Source organism: Chiroxiphia lanceolata, chromosome 15 (assembly GCF_009829145.1).
Source record: "Chiroxiphia lanceolata isolate bChiLan1 chromosome 15, bChiLan1.pri, whole genome shotgun sequence".
Taxonomy (NCBI): Eukaryota; Metazoa; Chordata; class Aves; order Passeriformes; family Pipridae; genus Chiroxiphia; species Chiroxiphia lanceolata.
In genome coordinates this window covers 1,404,871-1,432,755 of record NC_045651.1, presented here as the reverse complement: position 1 = coordinate 1,432,755, position 27,885 = coordinate 1,404,871, and the positions used below count along the sequence as shown (strand labels likewise).

The 27,885-nt window shown below is 51.6% G+C and overlaps 1 protein-coding gene and 1 non-coding gene across 3 annotated transcripts; both read left to right on the top strand.

Moving 5' to 3' along the window:
- Positions 1-475: 475 nt before the first annotated feature.
- HSPA9 (heat shock protein family A (Hsp70) member 9) lies at positions 476-22,686 on the top strand. Of its 2 annotated transcripts, none has more exons than XM_032702776.1 (17): positions 476-571; positions 1,892-1,950; positions 3,420-3,507; positions 3,597-3,778; positions 4,361-4,485; positions 6,326-6,399; positions 6,482-6,588; positions 7,387-7,549; positions 8,201-8,293; positions 9,922-10,131; positions 12,480-12,707; positions 13,508-13,612; positions 14,659-14,776; positions 17,097-17,191; positions 18,981-19,073; positions 20,897-21,037; positions 21,923-22,686. In XM_032702776.1, exons 1-17 carry the CDS (start codon positions 491-493, stop codon positions 21,980-21,982), a joined length of 2,022 nt encoding a protein of 673 aa, XP_032558667.1. In that variant the 5' UTR covers positions 476-490; the 3' UTR covers positions 21,983-22,686. The 2 variants fall into 2 exon arrangements, with proteins under 2 accessions (XP_032558667.1, XP_032558668.1); XM_032702777.1 differs by lacking the exon at positions 476-571 and adding an exon at positions 668-706.
- On the top strand, positions 12,957-13,028 carry LOC116794622. The gene has a single exon (XR_004359830.1). It is a non-coding gene; the product is annotated as a small nucleolar RNA SNORD63 (small nucleolar RNA).
- Positions 22,687-27,885: the final 5,199 nt, after the last annotated feature.

The window sequence follows — 27,885 nt, the reverse complement described above, 5'->3', positions numbered from 1 at the left end:
AGGTCCCGCCCTAACATCTCCCGCCCCTCCCACCCCCGCACGGCGCATGCGCCGGGTGAGCGTAGGGTGATGCCCCCGTGCAGGTGCCGCCCCGCGCTCCCCGCGCATGCGCAGCGCTGTCCCTGACGCAAGGCCGCTGCAATCGCTGCGCTTTATCCTGGCCGACCTTGAGCGCGCGCCCGCCGTAGGACCCGGGCTGCCCCGCTCCGCGCCGGTGCGCCCCGCGCCGCTCCGCCACCCCTCTCCCGCCCCGGCGCGCCCCGGCGGGCGCCGCGATCTCTCCGTCGGTGTCGCCGAGGCCGCACGCAGCCGCGCCGCGGCGGCCGGCGGGGCGGCAGCGCGTCCGGAGCGAGCGGCGGGATCGGGCGTTCCGTGGGGCGGCCCGGTGCGCAGGGTCCTGCGGCGCCCTCTCGCCCCCCCGCGGCCCACGTGTGTGGAGGGTTCCAGAAGCGCCGCGCGCCGTGTCCGTGTCCGCGCGGGCTGTGCAGCCATGCTGAGCGCGAGCCGCGCCGCCACACTGCCCCTGCGCCGGGCGCGCGCCCGGCCCGCGCACCCCGCCCCGCGCGCGCAGGTACCGCGGCGGGACACGGCGGGGACGGGGGGGAGAGACGGGCGGGCCTGAGGCGGCACCGGGGACGGCGGCGGGATTAGCGAGGACGGGGTGTCCGGGGCGCAGCATGGGATGCTGTGGGGACATCGCGGGGCTGTGCGGTCCAGAGGGGTCGGAGGGAGCGGGAGAGAGACGGGCAGGCCTGGGGGGGACCGGGAGTAACGGGCTGTGGGACACTGGGAGGGCGGGAGGGGCTGTGGGGGCTGCAGGGGACCGGGGGATCAGAGGGGACAGGGAAAGCTCTGGGGGAAGGCCAGGGGATGTTGTGGGGACATTACGGGGCTGTGAGGCCTGGAGGGACTGGGGCACAGACAGAGGGAGCCTTCGGAGGGGGATCAGGGGACATTGCGGGGCGGGGGCGAGTCCCGATCCCCGCCCAGGACAGGCCCGGGCCGCGGCCCCTCAGGTGCTCAGGTTTTATTCAGAAAATATCACTGTGAGCGCGGGGCGGAGCAGCCCCCGGGGGCGCAGAGGGACCTGTTCGCGTGGCTGGGTCTGTTTTGTATGAAGTGAATTTGTGGTGGGAGTGATGGGTCCCTCGCTCTCCGAGTGACGGTGAGAGCAGGGACCGCGCTGGGAAGGGCAGGATCTACGGACAGGCAGGGATGGCACATCCCACAACACTGGCCACAGCAGCCTCACCCACCCACGGGCTGTGCTTGCGTCACAGGTCCTGAAAAATGAGCAAAATATTCCTGTCGTGTCCCTGTTTGTATTGAGATGTCTTGTTAAAAGCTCATTCTCAAACAGAACAAGGGCTAAAGCTCCCAGAGCCCTCCAGGATGCTGGTGTACATGTGCAAGAGGGGTGGCCACTGCAGAAAGGCTCAGAGTGGCCAAGCTGCTGGAGCTGTGCAGCAGAATCTGGAGCACAGATCCCTCAAGGGATGTAGGAGGTCGTTTGCTGCTGACCAGGCACAAAGCCTCGAGAAATGGGGTTAATGTTTATCTGGTGCTGCTGCTCACTGGAAGCTGAAGGTTCAGAGTTGAGTTGCTGAAATGTCTCTTGGCTGGTAACACATTCGTAGGCTGTCCTGTCTGAGGGAAATGCTCGGTTCTGTCATAGAAATCAGGGGTATGGCAGATGAATTGGTGCAGTAATTTGGGTTTTTTAAATCAATTTGACTCTTTCTCAAATCCCTCCTTAGTTTACGCCCAAGTTTTTAAAGATAAACACTGTAGTGGGACAGTGTAGCTTCAGACACTGCTTGCCTCTGAAAGCCTTGGTTTGAAGACCACTTGATGTTTTAAACTAAGTTTCCATTAATGTGTCTGTTTTCAGACGTTCTGGAATGGCCTCAGTCAGAATGTCCTCAGAGCAGCCTCCATCAGGAGATATGCGTGAGTATTTCCTTGGGGTTTGGCTGCTTGATGTTGATATTTACTGTCCTCTTGATACCAGAACTGATTGTTTTAGCCAGAGATGGAGTAAGAGAGCAAACCCAGCAAAATAAAACTAGAACCTCCGCGTGGAACTTTTCTGAGGCTGTTTCTTTATCTCCAAGGGAACTTTGAGAACTGCTCTTTCCCTCTTCTCCCACAAAATGCGGATTGTTGAGATTTGTTTGATTAAAAACAAACAAACTAAAAAGTACCCTGAACATTGATGGAACAAGTTGTTTTACACTGCCATGGAATGAGTGATGCCTGGCTCCGTTGCTCTGGGGATAAAGTTCATTTCAAACAGCTCATGCATTTGAATCACTTATTTTTCCTGTTCCAAGGTAATGGGAAATGAGTAGCAGTTGGTTTAGCCTCAGTCAGACATTTGTGGCTGATTTGGGGCATGGGCTGGGAAATCTGTGTTGGGAAAACTGGTTCTGTTTGGTGCAGATGACCTGAGCAGTTGGACATTCCAAGATCACTGCTTTGTTTCTGGAACTGGTGTTAGAGCCACTGGCAGCTTGGGGAGGGAGAAGATGATGTCCTGGTGATAAACACAGTCCTGCTCTGCCTGCAGAATGCCTTCCACATCCCAGAGCGTGGCTCTGTAAGGCAGAGCTGTGATTCAGGGTACTCTGAGCCTCGAAAGGGCTAATAGAAAGGAGGAGGAGGTTCCAATTTTTTAAAATCTCATTTTTCAGAGTTAAATTAACTTGTTGCTCCTCAGGATCAAAAAGGTGATTTGCTTTGGCTCTGGCTCAGAGAACCCCGCATGGCCTGAGCAATTTATCATTGTGGATCCTTCTCCCCATGCTAAGCAATGATAAATAAACAAATACCATCTATTTAGTAGTATTTTGACTCCAGGTGGATGTTTTCAAACAAGTTGAAACATCAAAGTTGCCCAGAGAAGCTGTGGTTGCCCCATCCCTGGAAGTGTCCAAGGCCAGGTTGGAGCAACCTGGGCTAGGGGAAGGTGTCCCTGCCCATGGCAGGGGGTGGAATGAGATGATCTTTAAAGTCCCTTCCAATCCAAACCAGTTTGTGACTGTGATCAAAAGTAACCCAAAACAAGTCCTGTCTGTGTAGGGACAAAATTAGTTATGATTTTGTTTTATGTCAAAATCATGAGAGTTGTTGAGAAAATAAATATATGCGTATATAGTAAAGATATTTTGGTGAAGAGGAATATTTTATATGTTTATTCTAACAAACAAGGATTTACCTATAAATGATCTGATTGAGAACAGAGGCACAAGATTAAATTCCATTGTAAGAGTGGGAGAATGCCTTAGGTCAGGATGCAGCATGGATTTGCTTCAGCATCAGCTGGGAAATTGCTTTTGTCTTGTCTTCAGGGCTGGCAGGTTTTTTATCTAGTTCTTCTCTTTAGCAGTAATTTCATTTTACCCCACTGTGCTTTGCAGTTCAGAAGCCATTAAAGGGGCCGTCATCGGGATTGATTTGGGCACCACCAACTCCTGCGTGGCCGTCATGGAGGGGAAGCAAGCGAAGGTGAGTGAGGAGGGAGCGTTGTCAGGATGGGAGTGTCCAGCTCAGCGCCCTCGGGGCGAGTTCCCTGCTCACGCTGTTCTGTGCCCCAGGTGCTGGAGAACTCGGAGGGAGCGCGCACCACGCCCTCGGTGGTGGCGTTCTCGGCGGACGGCGAGCGCCTGGTGGGGATGCCGGCCAAGCGCCAGGCGGTCACCAACCCACACAACACCTTCTACGCCACCAAGCGCCTCATCGGGCGCCGCTTCGACGACTCGGAGGTGAAGAAGGACATGTGAGTGAGGGGAGCGACCCCACTGCCAGCAGGGGGGCAGAAAACACCACCCTCTTATGCTTTAAAATATGACCCTGTTGTGGGTGAAGTGGTTCTGCCCTTGGGTCTCATTGCTTCTGTCTGAGGGCCAAGCTTTCCAGGTTTTCAGAGCTTCAGGGAATGTCCCGAGTTGGACCCACAAGGATCATTGAGTCCAACTCTTAAAGGAATGGCCCTTCCAGGGATTGAACTCACAACACTGGTGTTGGTAACACCATGCTCTGACCAGCTGAGGTCGTCTCAGGATCTCTTAGTTTTTGATCACCTTCAGGCTGTCAGAGAAGAAGTAAAAGAGTCTTCCTGATGTGGAAGGAAAAAGTGAAGACTTTTCTCATTCTTGAGGGTATTTATAATCAAAGCTGTAAGATCATACCTCAGGTTTATGATTAAATGATGTACTGATTAAAAGCAGGAGCAGCATATTGGTACTCCTGGGCCTCTGGATCTGAGGCTGCTGCTGGCAAGTTCAGTGTTCTTTGTCCAGAGCTTGTCCATGTTACCTGGTGATAGAGCAACTGAGCGTGGAATGCTCGTGTTTTGCAGTAAGAACGTCCCGTTTAAGATTGTCCGTGCCTCCAACGGGGACGCCTGGGTGGAGGCCCATGGGAAGCTCTACTCTCCCAGCCAGATCGGTGCCTTTGTCCTAATGAAGATGAAGGAAACTGCAGGTTGGTACAGTTTGGTCTTTGCTGTCTGTGTGCTTTGTAAATGGAGGTGCTGCAGCCAAAAAGGTGCTTTTTTGGTACCAAAGCCTCACAGAACAGGGCAGGTGGGGGGAGGGTACAGAGTGGGCTCTTAGGAAGCCTCAAGGAAGATCATTCCCTCCTCAATCCCAGACCTTTGGCAAGATATTAGTGCTTTACTTAAAGGATACTCTCACCAGAATTAATACTGCCCGAGCTGATCCTCATTGTGATTGAGTTCATGCTCACTCAGAAGGGGGAGCTCCGTTTCCTTGGAAGCCCAGTCCTTGTGCCTCCCTGGCTGCAGCTGAGCACGGGCTGGGGCAGCCAGGCCTTGAAGTGGCTTTGTTCTTCCTCAGCTGCTGGGTGGACAGCATGTAGGGAGAGAGGGAGTGTTCAAGGGACCCCATTGTTGGGCTCAATGAATGGCTAATTAGCCAGTGGTGACTTTAAATGATCACTGGGGGAAAAGAGCCATTGGCCTGGAGGATTTTTTTTTTCTATTTCAATTCCTAAAATGGTTTCTGGGGACACTGAGTCATACAGAGAGGGAACAGTCAGTGGCTGTCTTCTTCACCTTCATTAGTAAATACTGTGTCCAGTGATAGGTGTGAGGAGGGCAGGATTGAAGCTTCATCCAGAGGTTATTGTTTTTCCAGTTAGGTCCTGGACATTTGTCAAAGCTCCACCCAAGAGTATGTGGTATGTGAGCATCGAGAGATGATAATTCTGGCTTTTATTTGGAGGATGGTGTGCCTCTGCCTTAGACATAAAGGTGTTGGCTTTTGGCCTGGGTGCTCATGACTCCAGCTATGGAAGGATCTGGCTCTGCAAGCAGCAGAGAACAGTGCAGTGGGTGAGCTCTGTGCTGGGCTAGTGCACAGCCATGAGTCCTGTCAGGGCACCCTGCACATTCTTTTCAGCAGGTCTGAATCTGCATTTGCTGACATCCTTCTCTTTTTATTGAGAGCAGTTCATGACCTTAAATTGAGGTGTAATACATGTTTTTCTGACTTGCCGTCTCAAAAATTAAACACAAACTTATTTTAATAACTGTTCTAAAAATTATTTTAGTAAGTATTGAACTAATTAAATGCTTATAAAGTTAGTGTATGTACATTATTTGTACTGTGTAAGTTACCAACAGTGGATTTGGTAATCAGGATGAAAAAGAGGAAATTTTAAATGCATCACATGTTGAACCCTCAAAAAAAGTGGAGAACAGCTTCAGCCTTGCACACTAAATAGACAAGGTCTCAGATGAATTCACACCAGTGGCATCCAGTCACTGATGGAGTTGTGGAGGTGCTGCCAAAATAGGGTTGTGCTGTCAAAAGTCTGCAAACTATTCCATGTTATGTGAAAGGACTGAATTTCTGCACAGCTCTCTCTGCATCTTCCCAGAAAACAGCAAGTCTTTCTTGTGTTGTTAGTTCAGAAAAATGATTTCAAAGTACTTAATAATGGAGAGAGACTATTTGCAAGTGCATGTAGTGACAGGACAAGGGGGAATGGATTCAAACTAAAAGAGAGTGAGTTTAGATTAGACATTAGGAGGAAGTTCTTCCCTGTGAGGGTGGGGAGGCCCTGGCACAGGTTGCCCAGAGAAGCTGTGGCTGTCCCTGGATCCCTGGAAGTGTCCAAGGCCAGGTTGGAGGGGGCTTGGAGCAACCTGGTCTAGTGGAAGGTGTCCCTGCCCATGGCAGGGGGTGGAATGAGATGGGCTTTAAGGTCCCTTCCAACCAAAACCGTTCTGTGATTCTGTGAATAATGACTTGGTGTTCTTACAAGGATAACCTTCTGTTTTGTCTCCTTCTTTTTCCAGAAAATTACCTGGGGCACGCAGCAAAGAATGCTGTGATCACAGTCCCTGCTTACTTCAATGATTCTCAGAGACAGGTACTCATCAAGCTATAAGATTTTGGGGCTTATAAATTGCATTTAACTTCAGTAGTCAGCACTGTTCCTCTTTATCCCTCAGGCTACCAAAGATGCTGGGCAGATCGCTGGCTTGAATGTTTTGAGGGTGATTAATGAACCAACAGCAGCTGCACTTGCCTATGGTCTGGACAAGTCAGAAGACAAAGTGTGAGTGCCTGTGCATTGCACCTCCCCTCTCCCAAATAACGTGCTGGGATTTGCTTTGGAAATGCCTCTTGTTCTCTCTGGTTTTTAGAGCGTTGGTTGGAGTTCTGCCAAGGTGGACTCACAGCTGTGAGTCAGAGCTGTGTAATGTCACCTCTGCTCTGTGCCAGCCAACCTTGTTACAGAAGGAGAGTTTGTAACTTGCAACTACAACTTAATTATCAAACCTGATGTCAATTTAATGATCTTGCCCACTGGTGGCAGTGATGGGTGTGGCAGGACAGCTGGGTGACAGCCAGCGGTGCTGCAGGGTAGCACAGGAGGTACCCTGAGCTGTGGCAGGTACCCATGGCCTGCAGCTTCCCTGCCTGCGTTCAGCCTTCTGCAGCTGTCAGAGCTGGTTACGTAAATGCAGGGCTTTTGTTAGAGATTGTGTATTTCTGATGGAGATGACAGTGCTGTGAAAGCCTCACATTCTGAAAAACGTGTTCCATAATAGTTGTGGTGTCCCTGCCCTTGTCATTGAATGTGGGTCTGGTTTTGAAGAGGGAGGAACTGCCCTCTCTGAAATAATGGGCAAGGTTGGGCATCGTGCAGCACAGCCCAAGAAACTCCCCTGTGGACTCACAGTGCTCAAAGGATTTGTGCACTGTGAGGTTTGTTTACTGCTGTCTTTAGAGAGGCTTTTAACTTCTGTGGGCAACAGAGTGAGTTCTGCACACTGCATCTCTTGGGGAGAGTGAGTTTTGAGCCACACAGCTTTGTCTAGAAAGTGATGTTTTCCTGCCTTTCTCCCTGCAGCATTGCAGTCTACGATCTGGGTGGTGGCACTTTTGATATTTCTGTGCTGGAAATCCAGAAGGGGGTCTTTGAGGTGAAGTCCACCAATGGTGACACTTTCTTAGGTGGAGAAGATTTTGACCAGGCTTTACTACAGCATATTGTGAAAGAGTTCAAGAGAGAGGTAAGGTGTCTCTTCAGAGCAGAGTGTTACCCTGCTTTTCAAACTCACTTCTGTAGAAGAATGGAAATTTTTAATTATTAGGACTTGTTTTGTCACTTATGGCACAGTTAAAATTTAAGAGTGTTAGACACCTGTTGGCCCAGCTTCCAGTTCTTACATTTGTCTTCTTGAGGTGGATTATTCATCTCCTGGAAGGCATAGAATAGCAGGACTTCTGCCTTTTTTCTCTCTTGTGGAGCAGGACTCTCCTATGCATAGTCTGCTTGCTTTTAAAAATCAGTATCTGTGGTGCAGTTGAACGTGATAGCACAGGTGCAAGACAGGGTTTGCTGGAGGAAACTGCAATGGAGATTCCACCTCCTTTGCGAATTCAGTCTTGTCTTTATATTCTGTGATGCAGCAGCTTTTCCAAGCTTTTAATCTGTACTTTACTGTATAATCACTTGCAGAGCAGAGAGGGCTGGCACATTTGAAATGCTAAATACCTCTGCGAGAAGTGAGAGAGCAGCAGAAGTGCACATAGCAGGCTGTATTCTAGAAATATCTTTAGTCAAGAGTGGTGAGAAGGTGAACTGCGGTGAGGTGACTCCTGAGCGGAAGCTGAGTCTGTTAACCTGTTGTTTGTCACTTACCCTGTTGTTTGTCACTCAGACGGGTGTTGACCTCACTAAAGACAACATGGCCCTTCAGAGGGTGAGAGAAGCATCAGAGAAAGCCAAGTGTGAGCTCTCATCATCTGTGCAGGTACGTGCCTGGGTCCAGAGCAGTCTGGTACAACGTTGTGAGTTTTGCACTGGCTTTGTGTACAAAGCTCTGACATTGCTGATTTTTCTTGTGGCAGAACAAGCTCTTCTGTGTAACCAGTGTCACTGTCACAGCAAGTCCTGTACCAGGATGAGCTGTTCTGGAGCACAGTTGCTTGTTGGGAGCTGAGAATAGTGCTGGATTTTGCTTTTTTTTCTGGCAGTGTGTCTTCTGATCCTATAGGGAATATGACCTTGTTCCCAGCTTACTCTGTGTTTCAGAAGTATGATGGGCATCAGGGAATTCAGCTGCAGCCAGTGCTGCTGGGTTACTGGAACCACTTCTTTGTGCAAGCTCTTCGAAAGCCTTTGAAAACCTTGGTGCTACTCATTCTACTGAAACAGCTAATTTGTGTAGTGATTTCTATAAAGAATCTCAACTTACTTGCCTATAGAAGAGTTGTCCAGACATTGGGCAACGTACACCCCCTTTCCTTTTTCCATCCACTTTGCGTATTAATGCATTCAAGCGTGTCCTTTATTCACTACTGAATGAGGAGCTGGAGAAGGAGCAACTTGGGAGTGTAATAGTCCTGGCTAAGTGAAATTAAGGTCAATTATATAGTAATTGAAATGGGGACTCTGCCAATTTCTAGGTTCTGAATAAACATTTTTAATTTTATTTGATGGTGGTCTTTTTGTTGGCCAGTGGGGAGCTCATAGCAAGGAGTTTAGGCCAGTCACAATGGATGCTTAGTTCTGCCAGAGACATAGCAGGCTCTGTTTTATGTGCTCAGGAGCTGGCAAATCCAGTTTGTTCATAGCAAGAAAAACTGAATTCCTTAACTCTTTAGCAGTGAAGGGAAAACAACTTGCTTTTGGCCCCATTTTCCCCTAATACTTTTTACCACGCTGTTTGTAAAGTGACTGCACACCTCTAGTCAGTAACATGGCTTTAGTTCTTGTTGTGTAAACTTAATCTCTAGAGCTTAAAGCACTAATGTTTTAATTGCTTTGATTTGTAGTGTCTTTTGATGTCAGCATGACTCAGCACTTGAATGATTTCAGTATAAGATTCGCTTTAAAAATCCAGCATGTGAATTTGTAAGAGATTCAGAAATAGCCATAGGAAGTGAGGATTATGGTCCCTTGCACTAATTAACTTTGGCTGTTGGCATTTAGAAAACAGCCATGAGTTCTTTTCTTCAAGGAGCTTACCTGATGTGGAATGTTAGTTGGCAGAATCTTTGGGAACTGAAGATGGGCTTTTTCCTTAGTTGTGCTAAAGGAACAGGATTAATGTTGTCACTTCCAGTGTTTCAGCTTTTACCTCTTGGCTATGACTAATTAATTTGCTTTTCTTAACAATGCAAAACCTTGCAATAACACAATATTAAAATGGGAGCTTAACAGTTGTAACTGCGAGATGTGGAACAAAATAAGTGTCTCTTTGAGAGAAGAGAAGACAAACATAAAAGTGTTCCTGCTGCCACCTAAGGCCTGGGCTGTAGGGTAAGCAGCCATGTAAATGCTTCAGTACAGGCCAACAGAAGCTGTAACTTGATCTGACTGTAGAGCAGCCCTATTTTCCATTGCTTTGTTCACTCCAAGCCTGTTTCTGTGCTGCAGACTGACATCAACCTGCCCTACCTGACCATGGACGCCTCCGGACCAAAGCACTTGAACATGAAGCTGACTCGGGCACAGTTTGAGGGCATTGTGGCTGATCTCATCAAGAGGACAGTGGCACCATGCCAGAAGGCCATGCAGGATGCTGAAGTCAGCAAGAGTGACATTGGGGAAGTCATCCTGGTCGGTGGCATGACCAGAATGCCAAAGGTATGAGCTCAGTCCCTGCTCCAGGCAGAGCTGGCACAGCTGCCCTGGGCTTGCAGCAGAACAGCTGAGGGTCTGGTGGCTTCAGAGCCCCAGCAGCTGAGGGCCCCCAGAGCAGAGCAGATGTGCTGAGGAGTCCCATGGAAGCAGTACTGAGGGACTCTCATCCTGTTAATTAGCTCAGCTTGGTCTGGGGGCTGTAGCAGAGTTGCACTTCACAAAGTGAAGTGGGACATGTCTGGAGTTGCATGTTCAGCTGCAGCCTGATGTTCTGGTATGGATGGACAGAGGCAGCTCTGTGGACATGTACAGGGTGTTTCTCTTGCTGTGGCCTCAGTATGTGATGAAGGTACACTTCAGTGACAGTCACCTGTTAGTAATCTTTGCCCCCCAGGGGCTTTGCTCCCTGTACAGAGCACTTACAGCAGCTGGGAAGAAGCTGCAGGAGCAGAACTGCTCTGATACCTGCTGGTTGTGTGTGATCAGATACCTGTTGGAGGCTGGGTGTTGGCAGGCCCATTTCCCTGTCTGTTCCAGACACTCCTTATCGAATGCCTGGCCCTTCTATTCAGTGCAGATAAGCACCAACAGGTAACTTAAAAGACTGCTGTGCTGACATGCACAGTCTTGTAGATAAGGTGCTGTCTGCAGGTGATTCACTGCTCCTGTTCCAGCCAGTCAAGTGCTGCTCCCCAGGCCAGAGCTGAACAGGGATGTGCACTGCTCTCTCCAAGGGTCAGAGTGTCCTCTCTTACAGAGCATCAGAACCTCATTCCAGAGGAATCAGTCAGGCTTGGACTGTTTGTTTGCTGTTAAGATTTGTGATTTGCAGGTCCTCTCTAGGGCAGTATGTGTGTACATGGTCCTGCTTGGGGTTCATTTGGAGTTTGGTGGGAGGGTGTTTCCTCCCTGTATTAAATGACCCTGATGGCTGGAGGTGATATTAGTGTGAGCAGAAGGTCACCCAGAGCAACAAGATAAACAGAAGCTCCTGATCTGACCAAAACTTTAGTGGAGTAACTCTGCTATATGTTCCCAAAATCCTTGTTGTTCCAGCTGGATAAAGGAAAAATGGTGTGATCACTTACATATAAAGTGATGACAAACACTCAGTGGGAAAGCCTCTCCGGAAACATTATGTATCCTTTAGGGGTGGAAGACAGGACTTAAATATTGATTTTTATTTTTTTGTATTTATTTTTCCTTCCCTCCTCCTTTATAACCCCCAGCATCTGTGGCCTTATGCTTACAGAATGCTTTCCTGGGTGCCTGTAGTTACAGCTCGGGTTCTGAAATCAGTGCTGATGTGTTGTACACAGCCCAGAACCTTCTCTTCTGTATGTTGTTCTCTTCTCTTCACCCTGCTAGGAGGGAATGTGGCTTCTTTGGAGCGCTTCCATGGCCAGTACTCGAGGAGAAGTACCGTGGGTGGTTAGAAGTAATGTTTCTGTAAAATATGCCTCCAGAGGGAAAGACTTGTACTTAATTATATGCTCACACATAAAGGGTGTTCCTCTGTAATGAACACTCTGGGCAGGTGTCTCCTGGCTGCAGTGCAGAGTTGGGTGTTTGCTTCCAGCAGTTTTCCAGGCACGTTGTGGTCCCCTGTGCTGGTGTGTGCCCAACAGCTGTACTCGGAGAGGAGCACAAGTCCCACACCCTTCCCCTGTGGGGCAGAGCAGGAGAGTTCTGGGCTGTGCTCTGGTGCAGACCCTTGCTGCATTCCCATGTGGATGCCTCAGCAGTAGGTCTGTTGGAATCATGGGCACAGTCCTTCCAAAGGGGCCGAGCAGTGCATTGCTAACAACGCCTCTCAGGCTGCTGACACGGCACATCTGCTCTGCTGAAACAGCCTGTTCAATGAAGAGTTGGAAAATTCTGTTCTTTACACAATTCCCTTTTTTTTCTCCTTTACTACACACAAACAACATGAACTGTACTTCTGGATTTGTTTTACCTTCCCTGTCTGTGCCTCCACAGCTGTGCTGTCCTTGACAGCTGTGTTCTGCTCAGTGTTGGCTTGTGCGAGTTCCCAGGGAGCATCCTTGACTCCTAGATAAGCATGGAGTGATCCCTTCTGAATATGGCTGGGCTACATAAAAGCACTGCTGTGAGTTGACTTGCAGCTGCAAACTTGATGGCACAAAAGCCTCCAGAGAGGGGTCTAGACTGAAACAAGTGCATTTCATAGGGTGCATGGAAGATGGGGCACAGACCTGAAGCTCAGTGTCTCTGTCGTGCCACAGGCTCGTGTGGCAGCAGGAGCCCAGGGATGCCAGGCTGAGCCCAGGCTGGCACGTTCTGTGGCAGTGGTGGTTCCTCCAATACAGCTGTGCTGTGTCTCCATGCAGGTGCAGCAGACTGTGCAGGAGTTGTTTGGCCGTGCTCCCAGCAAAGCCGTGAATCCTGACGAGGCCGTGGCCATCGGTGCAGCCATCCAGGGTGGGGTGTTGGCTGGGGACGTCACTGACGTGCTGCTGCTGGATGTAACCCCCCTCTCCTTGGGCATTGAGACACTGGGAGGTGTCTTCACAAAGCTCATCAACAGGAACACCACCATCCCAACCAAGAAGAGCCAGGTACGAATTGACTCTGGATGGGGGGACTTTCAGGGTGCTCTTGGACACCCAGTGAAGGCTTCCCAAAGCATCCCAGTAGATGGTCTTGTCTCCTCTTCATCTAGCAAGGAAAAGCAGTTGTAGAAAGGAGGTTGAATGTCAGTCAGTGAGTATCTCTGTTGATTATTAGTGTGCCCAGGAGTGGAGGGGAGTTGAATTAAAGGGTGCCAAGATAGCCCAGGATGATAGTTCAGGGTTGTTGCAGTGTGTGTGCCATGATGTCAACTGTCAACACATCATTCTGAAGAAGAATTGTGTGGAGACTTTCTGCAACTGAGCACCACACCCGCTGAACACCGCCTTTCTTGGGCTGCATGCCTCAGGAGGAGTTATCTTCTTTCCTATGTTGTAAAGCCCTGGCAGACTCGGGTGTGATCCTTTCCTTCCTTGGCCTTGTCTGGGCCTGCTGCTGTGTGCTCACTGATAACCCCGGAGCTGCCTGGGGCGTGGGCTTGGGGCAGAGCCCGGCTGCTTCAGGGGGAGATGTTCTTGGGGGGGTGGCTGCCATGGAACCTGCTGCTGACACAGCATGGCCTGTTTTTGTGTCTCCAGGTGCACATAGGACAAGATGCCAGTGAGCTTGGCTACTGCTAGTCTTGATGCCTTGGAATTTTGTCAGAGGAACAGGAGAACAACGAACATTTAGTGATTCTTTCTGTTCCAAGTAGCTTCCTTTTATTCCTTCAGTCAGTTTGTAACTGCATCAGTTCGTGTGTTCCAATTTATTAGCTGTACAGTAACACTCTGTTCCTTTTCCATAGGTGTTTTCTACAGCTGCTGATGGGCAAACACAAGTGGAGATCAAAGTGTGCCAGGGAGAGAGAGAGATGGCGAGTGACAACAAACTCCTTGGCCAGTTCACATTGGTACGTGGGCTACTCTACTCATGACCTTAGACTCGACCTTCTTTGAGACACTCAGAGCCTTCTCCATTTCAGTTGACCCCTCAAGGCAGTGTTGAGGTGGAATCACTTACAGAAGACATTTGACCCCATTTGTAGTAAAAAAGCAGCTTCTAGAGGCACAGCCCAGCTCTGGGACAGCCTTTCTGTGGCAGGGGAGCAACTAGCATCTAAGATGGAGGTGAGAGTCTCTTGAGCAGCCTTATGTGGCACAGGGGCTGCTGCAGCTTTAGGGCCTGGTGACCTAAAAGGGCTCTCTGGGCACAAAAGACCTCTGCAATCCGAAGCCTGTGCAGCAGATAAGCCGAAGGCTGGCCTTTCCTCTGGTGTTGCAGAGACAGGACTTGGAGCAGGCTCCAGGATACCTGCAGTCCCTGTGAGCCAGGGTACCCTGGGAGGGATTGCAGTGTGTGTGCCACGATGTCAACTGTCAACACATCATTCTGAACAATTGTGTGGAGACCTCGTGAAGCTGAGCCCCACGCTCTGCTGACTGGAGAACAGATGTGCTCCAGGGATTGGTGTGCAGTGTGGGGCTGCCTGACAAGCTCCTTGCCCAGAATGGGTTTGGTCAGTGCTGGAAGAGCCCTGCAGAAAGGAAGGGCTTTGCCTTTTGTTCTTTAGAAGGAAGCTGTGCTGCCTGTCACTGTCTTAAAATGGTTCCTCAGAAGTGGTGAGTGAAGTCTGTCCAGAACTGAGGAAATAGAGCATCCTGCCATGCCCATGGAAGAGGGGCATGTTTAGCAATAAAGCAGAACCTGTATCACTTTGAAACCAAATTTGGGGGTTTTCTCACATGGTTTCTGTGCACCTGTCCTGGGTAGAAACCTGTATCCTGTTAAATCTGTCAAGATACTGAGGCACCACATGATGCGAACAGGTGCTCAGAGGAGGGTTAGTTAATAGCTGATTCATTGTCAGATGACCAGAGTAACGTGCCCAGCCCTGGAGCCTCATGCCCTGAGCTCGTGTCCTTGTGGGAGCTGATGGCCAACCCTTGCTGTTCCCAGGTTGGGATTCCCCCTGCACCACGGGGAGTGCCCCAGATCGAGGTCACCTTCGACATCGACGCCAACGGCATCGTGCACGTGTCGGCCAAGGATAAAGGCACCGGGCGTGAACAGCAGAGTGAGTGCTCTGGGATGCCAGGGATGGGGAGGAAAGGCCTGGAGGAATCATGGCGGTGCCATGGCACCTTGGGCACTGAGGGGAACACCAAGTGACTCCAGAGGTCATGGAGTGCTGCCTTGATGGGCACCCCACAGTCAGGTGGGGACTGCAGCACTGCTTTGATGAAGAGCAAGGATGACCCAAGCAGTCTGTTGTCAGTGCAGCACAGTTGAAGTCATCTTCGGCTGAGTGCCTCCCCTGGAAAGGAGGGCAGAGTGAGTTGGGGAAGGGGAGAAGTGACAGAAGTGACCTGTAGATCCATTCTAAGGTGGTAAAGCTCCTGTGTGCACACAGCACTGTGCCCTCTCCAGCAGCCTGCTGACAGATCCTGCCAGGGAAGCTCTCCTTGCACGTTAGGTGGAGATGAAGCCCCTGACCTTGCCAAGGTCAAGGCAGTCCTCACTGGCAGGGTTTTCCCACAAGTCTTTTTGCCCTGTGTGACAGTCCTTGCTCTGTCCTGCCATCTCCTGGGATCACTACACCAACGTTTCAGCAGAGTGCAGCTGGTTGTTGGGTTTCCTGCACGGGTCAGCCATGCCTCAGTGCCCAGAGGTTTTGGGCACAGGTTGGCTAACTGAGGGCTCACAGGTGTTTGTGGGCTGTGCTCCTGCTGCTTCCCAGGGTGTCCTGTGTCACTGAGATGCTCAGAGCAGTGACATCCTGCCCTGAGTTACCCTGAAGGGACAGAAAATCCTTGCTTGGCAATGCAGCACTAGTTCTTGAGCTGTGCTGCTGGGCACACTGTTCCTTTGGGAGTGCCCTCTGCTATCACAGGGATTGCTGTCCCTGAGCCTGTCTGCTTGAAAGTACCAGCTTTTAAGGGAGAAATCAAATTAGGAAGATCTCTGAGTCCAAGGTGTGTAGTGTATAGCTGAACAAATCAGCTCTTGCCAAGACCGTATTTGTTTGTCATTCCTCCATTACAAAGGTCTGGAGAGTCAAGTAGTTTTGAGCAGCAGGTATTCCCTGTAACCACCTTGTTCATTTTCATCCACTTAGGCTGGAAGTCTTGAACTGGCAGGAGGCTCAGGGACTTCAAGCTGTCAGTGTGTTTTGCTCTGTGGTGCAAAGAAATGTCAGGCCTGGTGTTCCAGGGTAATTAATGCCACAGTTGACAGTTTCTAAAGCTCTGTTGTGGGCTCAGAAAATTAATTTGAAGCATTTACGGATTCCCCTGATAGAAAATAGATCTCTCTTGTTCCTCTAACTGGGAAGCCTCTGTACTGCCCTTCAGTTGTTTCTTGGAAACAACCCTTGAGCAGTGGAATGCACACTCAGCTAAGGAAAGTATTAACCCCGTATGCACAACTCAGAGGTATGTGCTGCTCTTAATCACACTCTTGGCTTTTTGGCAGCAACATCTTACCAAAACCACACTGCTTGTTACCTCAATTTCCTTGTAGATTTTGGGGTGTGGCAGCCTTTTGCTGCTAAGTAAAAGGCTTCTGATAATAGGCAGTCAGAATGTTTTTTAACTGCCTACCTGTATGCAGATGTGGTCGTAATTGCAAAGCTGAATTGCTCATCCCACATCTGTATCCAGAGGACTTGTGTATGTGTGTCCTTGTTCAGGGTTTTGCACCATTGGCAGATTTTATATAGAAAACTTACTTCACATGAGGATTTTAATATACCTGGATATTCTGGATGTTAGTCCTCCCTTTCACAATGAAATTAGGCTTTACTGCAGAAATTAGTTTAAGTCTAGACTATGTTTTTTGACAGTAATGGAAGGGGAAAAAAGGGACCTTTAAGAGTCTGCACATAGAATCTTGCTACATTCCCTTATTAAGGGCAGTGTAAGGAGCTGGGTGGGGAACTCGTCTTATCCTGCCACCAGCCTGGGCTGCTTTCCAGCAGGGAAAGGAATCTTTGGTAAAACAATTCCTTCTCCTTGGATTTTTTTTGTTAGTTGGGTTTTTGCTGGGAGGTTGTTTTTTTTAAGTTCTGTGTTTTAACCTGGGATGCCCCTTTGCTTTGGGGGCTTTGGTGCTCCCTCACTTTCCAGGAGAAGTGACTGAAGACCAGCCGAAGTGACTTGCAGACCAGACCAGTGGGCAGGAAGTGTCTGGCAGAGCTGTGGAGTTTGTAGATCTGAGAGATCAGGTTTTTACCTTGCCAGCAGCATCTCTGCCTCTGCAAACACCGGCTGGCTTTGTGCTGCCCACAAGACCTTCACAGGTGCAGCGTCCCTGAGTGAGGCTGCTGTTAGGTTTGGGAGATAATCCTCTCCTCAAGGTGAGAGCACGTTGTTCATTGATGTTCCTCTGTGCTGCAGTTGTGATCCAGTCCTCGGGCGGGCTCAGCAAGGATGAGATTGAGAACATGGTGAAGAACGCGGAGAAGTACGCGGAGGAGGACAGGCGGAGGAAGGTAACGGGGGGCCACAGGGTCCCTGCTGCCTGTCACCCGTGTGCCAGTGGCTGTGCTCACTTCTGAGGGGCTGGGGGCTCTGCTCTGTGAGCCCTTGAGCTGTTACCTCAGTATCTGCTTCCTTCCTTACAGTCAGTTCACACTGAGTTGCAAGAAGGTGTCTGCAGAAACATCTGGCTCTGGGGTTTGGGTTGGGTGCCGTGCCCTGTGTGCCTGGCATTTTATTGGCTCCCTGAGGAGTTCCTGGGCCATGGAGGCAGCAGTGGGCAAACTCACCTGCCTGTTGCTCATGACTAACAGCTTTGCAGCTCTGCTTATGTTTTTGCCATCACTGCTCTTTGCTGCCCACCTGCCTGCTACCTCGGCTGTGCCTTTGGAGCCAGCCCCCTGCAGCTGGGTGCTCACAGCAGTGCTCTGGTTAGATGGAGACCCTGTGGGGATAGTTAAGCTACTCTGAGTTCATTTGAAAGCTTAATTTATAGAACCTGCCAAACACAAGTGCACCTCAGCCTCTTCCTTGTTAAAGTGGGAAGTTGCTTTCCATAGTGGTTGAAGTCTCGCTGTGGCATGTGGAATTCCATATCCATGTGAGCACAGTGTTGGCCCTCAGTGCAGGGGAGGCCATCACGAGGTGCTGGAAATCCTCACTGGCTGTGTCAAGGAAAGACTGACACTTGCCAGTTGAGTGACTGGACCTGTAATACACACAGGATTGATGGTTGGAACTAATTGCTTTAATGAGGGTAATACTAATGAATTATGCAACTAAATATAGAGCATTGATTTTTAAGCAGACACAGCACAGGCTGACTCTGGGATATGGCACCAGCATATGATTAGTGATTGCAGGAACTGGCACGTGGGATTGATCCACTCTGTGCTCTTCCAGTCTGTAGGAAGCTACCTCAGGTGTTCAGGCAGTGCTGTAAATCTTGCCCTCAGTAGTGAAGGGATCAGAAAGGGACCGCAGGGGAGAAGGCAGGGAATAAATTCACAGGAAGCAGCATCACCTCAGAACTTGTAAAGCCACAAAGTACTGGCTGATGAGCATTTGTGGGTTAGATGGAGAACCATCAAAGAGCTTGGTGTGAAAGTCCCACTGTTAAATAACATCATTACCACGAAGCATTGAAGAGACTGCAATGAAAACCTTCCTGCTGCCTTACTTTGTATCTTAAATTGCGGGATAAGTTCTTCCCTGTTGTAGTCCTGAACTGGGACTCGCCCCTGTTCAGTGAGCTCTTGAGGAAGGTGATTAGGTTATTTTAACACTTCTCTTGACTTGACTTGTGTGATTGTAATTGTCAAAATTCCCTCGTTAACTTTTCAGATCATGGTTTTACTGCCGTGGAAATCTCATGAATGCATAAATGGGAGGTTTTGTAATAAGGGAACACAGCTAAAACAACCAAGCATTTGAGTTGTCTCTAGTGTCCTTGTTGCTGAAGAAGCTTCAAAAGCTTTTCCAAAAGCTCTGTTGCTTTCCCAAGGAGCAGAGTGTGCTGTGCTGTCCCTGAAGTTCCAGTGTGTGCTGACAGTGATGCTGCTTTAGTACTTCAACTTCAGGGAAGTGAGTTTGAGTGTGGCAGTGTGAGGGCTGACTGGCCTCTTTGGACCTCTTGGTGCCAGAGTGCATCTAGGAATTGTTTGCTTGCGTTTCTTGCCCCCTTGCCACTAAGAAGGACCCTTTGTGGGAACTAGAATGGAGCTTGGCAGTTTGGGCAGAGAAATGTCCTCAGGTTGTGTCAGCAGTGGTGTTGCAGCAGCCCCTGACGAGCTGTGTCCCCAGGAACGTGTGGAAGCTGTGAACATGGCCGAGGGCATCATCCACGACACCGAGTCCAAGATGGAGGAGTTCAAGGATCAGCTGCCAGCAGATGAGGTAGGGAGTTCCTGACCCTCTAGTGTAAAGCAGGTAAGGTTCCTTATCCAGTCTTTGCTCAGATTCTCACTTAACTCACAGCTGGCTCTGGCCCCTGGCACCATCTCCGGGCATGTTTCCATGCCAGGTAAAGGTGACATAGTCCTCAATCTCTGGTTTTGTGACTTGGGATGAGTGTGGCTGGTGGGAGGCTGTACAACAAACTTAGGAGGAAGCAGGTTTGGATAATGGCAAATACCCCATTTCAAAGTGTGAGTTCAGTGTCACTGAGGATCTCAGAGCCTGGGAGGCTGCTCACGAAAGGTTTCTGCACGAGCTCTGTCCTTGGCTTGGCCTTGCAGTGGTTTGATAAGAACTGTGCTGGGACCTGTGAGAAAGTTTTGCTCCAAAGCTGGAGATCCTGGACAGTGCTTCCCAGTGTGTTAACACAGGCAGAAAGGCAGAGCTGCTGTGCTGTCCTGGAAGTGCATGCACAGCATCCAGGAGCTGGAGGGCAATAAAAATTATTGTATCAGCTTAGCTCCAGCTCTTGGGAATGAAACGGATGTTTTAGTATCAAAGAGTGTTTTTCACACCACTCTGAGGTGGTGCACTGTGGATTTCAAAAGCCAAGTTCAGAACAGAGAGCCCAGTCTCTGGGAAGCAGAATAAAAAGGTTTCTGGGGCTCTGGGGTGTTTGGGGGACATGATTATAGTTTATTGGTAGTAGCCTCTGGTCAGTTAAAAGGCTGTTTCTCAGCCAGCAGATAGTGACAGGACAAGGGGCAGTGGTTTTAAATAGACAGAGGGCAGGTTTAGATGGGATATTGGGAAAGAATTCTTCCCTGTGAGAGTGATGAGGCCCTGACAAAGGTTGCCCAGAGAAGCTGTGGCTGCCCCTGGATCCCTGGAAGTGTCCAAGGCCAGGTTGGATGGGGCTTGGAGCAACCTGGGCTAGTGGAAGGTGTCCCTGCCCATGGCAGGGGGTGGGACTGGATGAACTTTGAGGTCCCTTCCCCTACAGACCATTCTGTGATTCCATGATACTGCCTGGCTCTCTGGGGTTATGATCACTGGAGTTTTCTCATACAGGAGCACTAAGCCTAAATCCCTGTTCCCTGCAGGGACTGTTCCCTATAACTTTTTTTGGGGGGAATACCAGGGGGAGGTGGGCAGCAGTGCTTGGAGCAGCCCTGTGCCAATATGGGCTGACAGCAGCCGTTGTTCTCCCTCCCCTCACCGTGATGTGACCAGAGCTCTGCCTGTTCCTTGCACAGCTGTCCCCAGGAGCCCCCTGCCCCTCCAGCAGCCTGCCAGGCTGGCAGGGGAATGCCAGCCTGTGTGGGGGTTGACAGATGGCTGCAGGGCTGGGATGAACCCACACTGCTTTGGTTTGCCTCTCTGCTTCTCCTCCCACGTGTGAGGGGATTAACCAGGGTGGTGAGCAGCCTTACTCGTTGGCTCCCTGACAGTGCCTTAAATATCGATGAAAACCAGCTTTCTCTCCCCTTCCCCTGGCTCCTGGGGTGGCTGACTCATGGCTGAGGTGTGCCAGGCAGAGACACGGCTGGCGGGCTGTCAGGCTCTGCAGGGCTCTCTGTCCTTGGCACCTCTGCCCAGACAGCAAACAAGGCCCCATTAACGCCAACTGGGACACGGTTAGTGAAGTGGACAGGTGCCCACTGGGAACTGGGCACAGTCCTGGTCCCTGCAGGCTCAGTTTGAGGCTTAACTTCATGATTTCTGGCAAGGAAAGGTAGTTTTGCTGTGGCAAATAGGTGGGATGGAGATTCTCAGTGAACCAAGTGCAGCATTTCACTGTGCTTGTTGTGTCTTACTTGCAGTGCAACAAACTAAAGGAAGAAATTGCTAAAATGAGGGAACTTCTGGCTCGTAAAGATTCTGAAACGGGGGAGAACATCAGGCAGGCAGCAACCAGCCTGCAGCAGGCCTCCCTGAAGCTCTTTGAAATGGCATACAAGAAGGTAAGTCTGGGGGCAGTTCCATCTCAGAGCCCTGGGATGGGGAAAGGGGGGGTTGGGACCCCAAACTCCAGGTAAGAGCTGGGCTGGAAGGGAGTTGGAACACCAGATTGCAGTTAGGGGCTGGGAGGGAGTTGGGATCCCAAACTGCAGAGAAGAGCTGGGCTGGGATGGTGCTGAGCCTTGGAGCAGCTCCCTCTGAGTGACACTGGCTGAAGGGGCAGCTGTGGAAGGTCAGGGAGAGCTGGAGGCCTGACGTCGTGGCCATGCTGCCATAGGTGCCCTGCATTCAGGCCTGGGCTTCTGGTACTGTACAGCATTCCATGGAAAAGTGCTGGGAGCTCCTCATGAGGAGAATCGAGAAGAACACAGAGGGGGTTTTTCCCTCAGTGTGGGGGGTGCCTGAAGGAGAAAAGCAATGCCCGATCTTATTTTCAGGATGACTAAACCAGGCTTCCTGTTCAGTCTGCCCAAAGCCACACTAGTAAGGCCACTGGGATTTTCTTCTCCATCTCCTTCCCAGTGAAAGGCCCCCCCATTTGAACCCTGGCCAGTGTGTTGTTACCTGTCCAGGGAGGTCTCGCACTGCCCAGGTGACCTTGGGGGTGCTGAGCTGTCCTTACTGTGGAAAGCTGCTTTCCTGATGTCAAACTGCAAACGTCCAAAGCTGCAGTATAAGCTTGTTTTGTCCCCTGGGAAAGCAGAAATAATGGGAAGATCGTTCCCTCCCTCTCAGAGCTCTTGCAGAGGTGAGGTTGGTTCTGTCCTCCAGTGGACAGTTGCCCCTTGCCCTGAGGGAGGGGCTCTCCGAGCTGGAGCAGCGAGCTGGGGAGGAATGTCCAGGAGCAGTTTGGTGTTACTACGACTAACAAACCAATGTTTTCACAGATGGCCTCTGAACGAGAGGGTTCTGGAAGTTCAGGGGATCAGAAGGAGGAGAAGCAATAAGTCTCTGTCTTGCCTTGGCTGGAGTATGATGAAGAGGTCGATTTTCTTGATGCTTGGGAGAGAAGGGACCTTCCTGAGCAGAAAGGGGCAGAATTCAGACTTACTGTGTTTTTGCAGTATTCTATATATAAAATTCTTTAATGTATAAACTTAGTGATGTGTCTGCTAGATAAATTGTCACTTGATGAAAGTTAATTCGTGCCAGACAGAGTTAGGCGTTGGGCCCTGGGGCGTTCACCTGAGGCACCTGGGCACTCGCTGATCATTTAATACTTGACACAATGGTGTATTAAATCTGAGATCCCAGTTTGGAAACCATGTCACTAAATTGAGGGTGGAGATGGAAGTCGTGCTGGAACAGGGAGGAGAAGAACTGCATGGACCCTCCTTGTGCATCTGAGGACCTGTGAGCAGGTAACGAGGCCTGTGAGCAGTAGGGCAAGGCTGGTGACGTTGGTAGAGACTGTTCAGCCCTGAGCTAGGCTGGTACCCTTGTTCTCAAGGAAAGGGGGTACTTCAAACTCAGCTGTAACATTATTTCTTACACAAGAGGCTATATGGAAGTTAAATACTTTGCTTGTCTGAGCCTTCTGCTCCATCCTGTGTCTGTTCTCTGCTTATGGTAAAACAATTTCCTTGATAATAAAACTGTTACTGGATTCACTCTGGATTTTTTTAAAATAAAAGCAGAAAAGTGTCCAACATGGAGTTCGTGGTATCCTGGCCTTTGATGGAGAACACGAGCCTGTTACTGCCTGTGAGAGCTCCAGGGGAACAGGCAACCTGTCTGGAACTTGGGCTTCATTCACAGGAAAAAAGAAGGTCTCTGGTGTCAGGTCGGGGTCGGTCCCTGCTGAGAGTGTCTCTGCTGCACTCACGAGATGCCTGAAGTCCTGTGACTGCAGTAACTGGGACTTCACCCTCAGGCACTCTGTGCTTGGGCTCAGCCTTAGCAAACCAGCTGTAGGCTTGGAGCAGCAGTTGCCCACTATGGCCTCTACAGCCCAGTCTTCCAAGGAGGTGCTTTCTCCTTGCCACAGTAAGGGTATCTGTCTCCTTTTTCCACATCTGTGTCTCTCTGTGTCATTGACTGAAAAGGAAATACAGTTTACAGCTGCTTTGTCCTGACACCTCAGGTATTTAGGAGGGAGGAAAGGATTTTTTTTTTCTGGCTCTAGGTGGTTTCCTAAATAAGAGAAGCTATGGGGGAAGGCTACAAGTGCTGATTCTGTGAGCTTTCTATTAAGTTACAGACTAGAAGGGACCAAGGCTGGGCAGTGAGGAGAGCTTGCAGCCTTCTGTCTTGGTGTGGAAGGGGCCCAGGGCAGCCAGAGGAGCAGGGAAGGGCAGTGCCCGGGGTGCCCAGCGTGGGGTGCTGTGGGGGGCAGGTGGCTGTGCAGGGGGGTCTGCACAGCACTCGGTGGTGTGCTGCCTTACTGCAGGGGACTGAGGAGATCCAACCCAGACTTCAATGCTTTGCTTTCAGCAGGGGAGCTGGTGGGGCCTGGGGATCCTGGCTCTACTGTGGCTGATTCCAGGGTGGTTGTGGGGTATGGTGCCAACTGCCAGCCCGTGGGGCTTCCACCAGGCTGGTTGAGTGAATGTGGGTCTCCCACGAGTGTACAAGTGACACAAAGGGTGTGGGTCCAGGCCCTGTTCTGTTGGGTTTTTCAAGTGGCAAGTCTGTATTTGTCCCAGTTTACTTGGACCATGTGGCTGGGGGCTTTCCTGGAAATTTTGAGGAACAGGTGGCTAAGGACTTTCATGTCCACAGCAACTGCTGCTCCCAGGAGCCGTGTGTGTCATCAGGATGGGCGGCTCCTGTCAAAAGTGATCCCCTGGACAAAACCACAGTCCGAAAAAGAGAAGGAATTCTCTGGCAGAGCAAGGTGGGTGTTTCAGATGCTGAAAGGAAATGTCCTTAAGTGAAACAGTTTGCAAACCATCCTCGGTGGAAGCTGTTCCTGCTGCCTCCCCCAAAAGGCAGCTGTTGCCAGAGCAGGGCTGGGGCAGCCCAGGACAGGGGGCTGCTCTGGGAGCTGCTCACATGCCATTTCCTCCCTGCTGGGCTCACGAAGCCGTGGACGGATCCTCTGCTGCCTCCAGGGTCCTGAATCATTGATCAAGATTGGCCTTTGCTGCTTCAAGGAATTATTTTCCCTGTTGCAGTTTAAATACATCTTTCAAAGATGTTCTTTATTTATTAATGTGCTCTTCTTAGCTCCTCCTTTATAAGGTAAATTATTGAACTGGGGAAGGAGCAGTGAAATGGGGTGATGTGTGTCATGCTGAGAAGAGTTTCTTGCTGGGAAAACCTGCCAGGGAGGCAGAAGGTGCAGCAGCTGGGCTGTACCTCTCCGGGAAGGAGTGACTGCTCTCCTGAGCCATTGAGTGCTGCCATCCCACCACTGGGAAGGCACTGGCAGCACTGGGACAGGCTGTTGGGGGTTTGTTTTCCACACAGGCTGATAGTTATTTCAGGAAGCTCGAGTGGTGCTGCAGCTCTAGAATAAATTACTGCTCCGTGGGTGGTAGTAATCAAGAAAAATTTAGTAAAACTTTGGGGAAAAGGCAACAGGATGATGTTCCCACCTACCTGTGGTGGAAGCTGGTCAGTGCCAGGCACAGCCCTTGGGCTCTGTCAGCCTCAAACACCATCCAGTGACACAAACAGGACTGAGCAGATCCCAGTCACAGCTCCTGCCTGACTAAGAGGGGAGGGGAGGCTGAGTTTCCAGCCAGGCACAGGAATCTCCATGTGCCTGCAGTGCCTTCTTTCCCTTTCCTGGGAGCCTTCTCCCCCAGCTCAGGACAGTGTGACCTGTTTGGGGAGTGTGCCTGGTGGGGATGAGGCTCTGCTGTGTTCCTGTGCAGGCAGGTGCTCAGCTTCCTTGGGAAAGTACTTGCAACACTGCCCAGGAGGAAAGAGAGAGTAGAGTCCCTGGATGGAGCTGGAAGGGCAGGAGTGCCTGGGAAGCACAGAGTAAGTTGACCTCCTGCCCCTCTGTGCACACTGTCCCTGGTACACTGGACACAAAACTTCTATCTCAGCAGATCAACTCCTAAAGCCACACCTAATCCACTGTCTTCCTGCTCCAAGGAGGATTAAAAAGGGCTGTGTGGGACTAGGTGGATGTGGAAGAAATACCTCTAAGGGTTGAAATTGGTACTTGCTCAGCCCCAGAAGAGAAGCAGGACTTTAAATCCGACTGGGGCCGGGGAGACACCATGGCCATGAGCCCCCCCTGCTCAGCATCCCCAGGAGAGCATCACCTCGGTGGGGAGGCACAAGGGAAGCAGCCTCCCTGCTACACTTAATGAAAGGAACAAGGAAATGGCTTCAGTGTGCTTTCATCGTGTTTCCAGCTGGTCCCATTTGGGACTGTCCTGGAGGCAGAATTGGCAGGTGCTTCCCGGTCCCTGGCACTCCCAAACCCCCTGCCTGTCATCTTTGGGGCAAAAAAGGCAGGTTGTGGGGTTGCAAAGCTGCACACTGAGGCTATGGGGGTGTTTGGCTGCAGTCCTGGACCTGTGCTCAGGCAGGAGAGGTGGGTGAGCTCCCCACAGTGCCACAAGGGTGGGCTTGGTGGCTTATTACTGCAATGTGCTCCTGAGAGCCAGGGACTGACAGCTCCAGTCCCCCCCACTAACAGGAGAAGCCCCAACCCAGGGCCCTGCAGGGGCACAGGGGAGCTCTGCTCCCCAGCCTCATCTGCCTGGGTTTGGTGTGACCCCCTGCCCTCCTGGGCCCAGAGGGGGGTCAGGAGGATGCCCTGGCCGAGCAGGGCTGTGGGGCTGGGCTGTGGCTGTGCTGTGGGGCAGGAGGCCCTCACCCCTCCCAGCCAGCCCAGTGCTTATCTCCCCTGTGCGGGGCAGGGCTGTGGGGCACAGTCCCCCAGCCAGCCACTGCCACCTCCTCCCTGGGCTCCCTGGGCACTATTCCAGCCTCTCCTGAGCCCCTGGGCCTTGCTGCCCTTCTCTGGACAGTCACCACTCCTTCAGTGCCTCTGAGGCAGTGCCTGGAGCACAGGGGGGCTTGGCCCAGACCCCTGTGGGTGCCATGTATGCCCTCAGATACCCCCAGCAGTGATGGGGCAGCAGGAAGGTGATGCTTCCCAGGAAAGGAGAAATGGGAGATAACCCTGTGGCTCCATAAAACCCTTCCATCTCCCCTCGTCTCCCTTCTCCCTGCCTCCTGTCCTGCTTGGCCTCCTCCAAATGTTGATGTTCACAGGCCAGAAAGGGACCAGGGGCATTTCCAGAACAGGGGTTGAGGGCTTTGGCTGCGCCTGGGACAGCAGTTGCTGCAGAGACAGGGCCCAGCAGAGGGAGGGAACCCTTGGAATGTGAGAGGGAGGCTGCAGCCCCCCAGTACAGGACCATCAGGTACTGCTGGGTGGGGTCTGGCCCAGGGGAGCTGGAGGGGGCACACAGTCCATGCTGTGGCCAGGTGAGCTGGCAGGGGCTGGGGAAGGGGCACAGGGGTGGTGTGGGGTGTAGAACAGGTGGCCTGGGGGGACTGAGGTGGCCCAGAGTGTGATCAGGAGTAGTCAGTGTGGATTCACTAAAGGCAAGTCATGTTTGGTCAACCCGATTGCCTTCCAAGATGGAATGATTGCCCGGATGGCTGAGGGGAGAGCAGTGGGTATTGCCCACCTCGACTTCAGCAGGGCCTTTGACACTCAACTCAGGCCATGTGGGCTGGATGGGCAGTGGGCTGGATGGAGAACTGGCTGTCATATCCCGGTGGGTTGTGATCAGTGGCACAGGGCTCGGTTGGGGGCCTGTCACTGGTGGTATCCCCCAAGGTTCAGTTCTGAGTATTGTTTAACTTGTTCATCAATTACTTGAATAAGGGGGTTGATGCCTCCTCAGCAAGTTTGCTGATGGCACAAAGCTGGGAGGAGTTGCCTGTGCACCCCTTCAGGAAGATCTGGACAAGTTGGAGAGATGGGCAGAGAAGAACCCTCCGAAATTCAACAAAGGCAAATGCTGGGTCCTGCACCTGGAGAGGAACAACTGTGGCACCAACACAGGCTGGGGGGGACCTGCTGGAGAGGAGAAGGCCCTGGGGGTCCTGGGAGACAACCAGCTGTCCCTGCCCAGCCATGTGACCTGGGGGCCAAGGAGGCCAATGGGATCCTGGGGGCATCAGGAAGAGCCTTGGAGCAGGGCAGGGAGGGGATCCTGCCCCTCTGCCCAGCCCTGGGCAGGCACATCTGCAGGGCTGGGCCCAGCTCGGGCTCCTCAGCACAGCAGGGCCAGGGAGCTCCTGCAGCGGGGCCAGCGCAGGCTGCGGAGATGCCCAAGGGATGGAGCAGCTCTGGGAGCAGCAAAGGCTGAGGGAGCTGGGGCTGTTCAGCCTCCAGAGCAGAGCCTGAGAGGGGCCCTCCCCAGGCTGTGTCAGGGGCTGCAGGGAGGGGGTAGAGGCTGGAGCAGGCTCTGCTCGGGGGGCCCAGCAATGGCCCAGGAGGAACGGGCAGGAACTGATGCCCAGGAAGTTGCAGCTGGACAGGAGGAAGAACTTCTTTGCTGGGCAGTGACCCAGCCCTGAAGAGAGAGCAGAGAGGGTGTGGAGTCTCCTGACTGGAGATCTTGCGGAGCTGTGTGGACACAACCCTGTGCCATGTGCTCTGGGATGGCCCTTCTGGAGCAGGGAGGTTGGACAGGTGATCCACTCGGTCCCTTCCCGCCTGTCCCCTCTGTCCATATCTCCGGGTCGGTGTCACTGTCACTGCCCCCCCCATCCCCTCACACTCCCGGCCCCGCCCCCCCGGGCCCCTTTAAGCGCGCGCGGGCGGTGCCGCTCAGCTCTCGCGAGACCAGCTGCTCCTCCCCGGGACTACACTGCCCAGCGTGCTCCGCGCGTGCGTGGATGGGTGGTGGCCAATGGCGCTGCGCCC

Bases quoted from the DNA above. Each gene is read 5' to 3' on its own strand.
- HSPA9 (XM_032702776.1), top strand. From the start codon at position 491: ATGCTGAGCGCGAGCCGCGCCGCCACACTGCCCCTGCGCCGGGCGCGC. The intron at 6,400-6,481 runs GTACTCATCAAG...TTTATCCCTCAG, and splicing joins TCAATGATTCTCAGAGACAG to GCTACCAAAGATGCTGGGCA. The intron at 21,038-21,922 runs GTAAGTCTGGGG...ATGTTTTCACAG, and splicing joins TTGAAATGGCATACAAGAAG to ATGGCCTCTGAACGAGAGGG.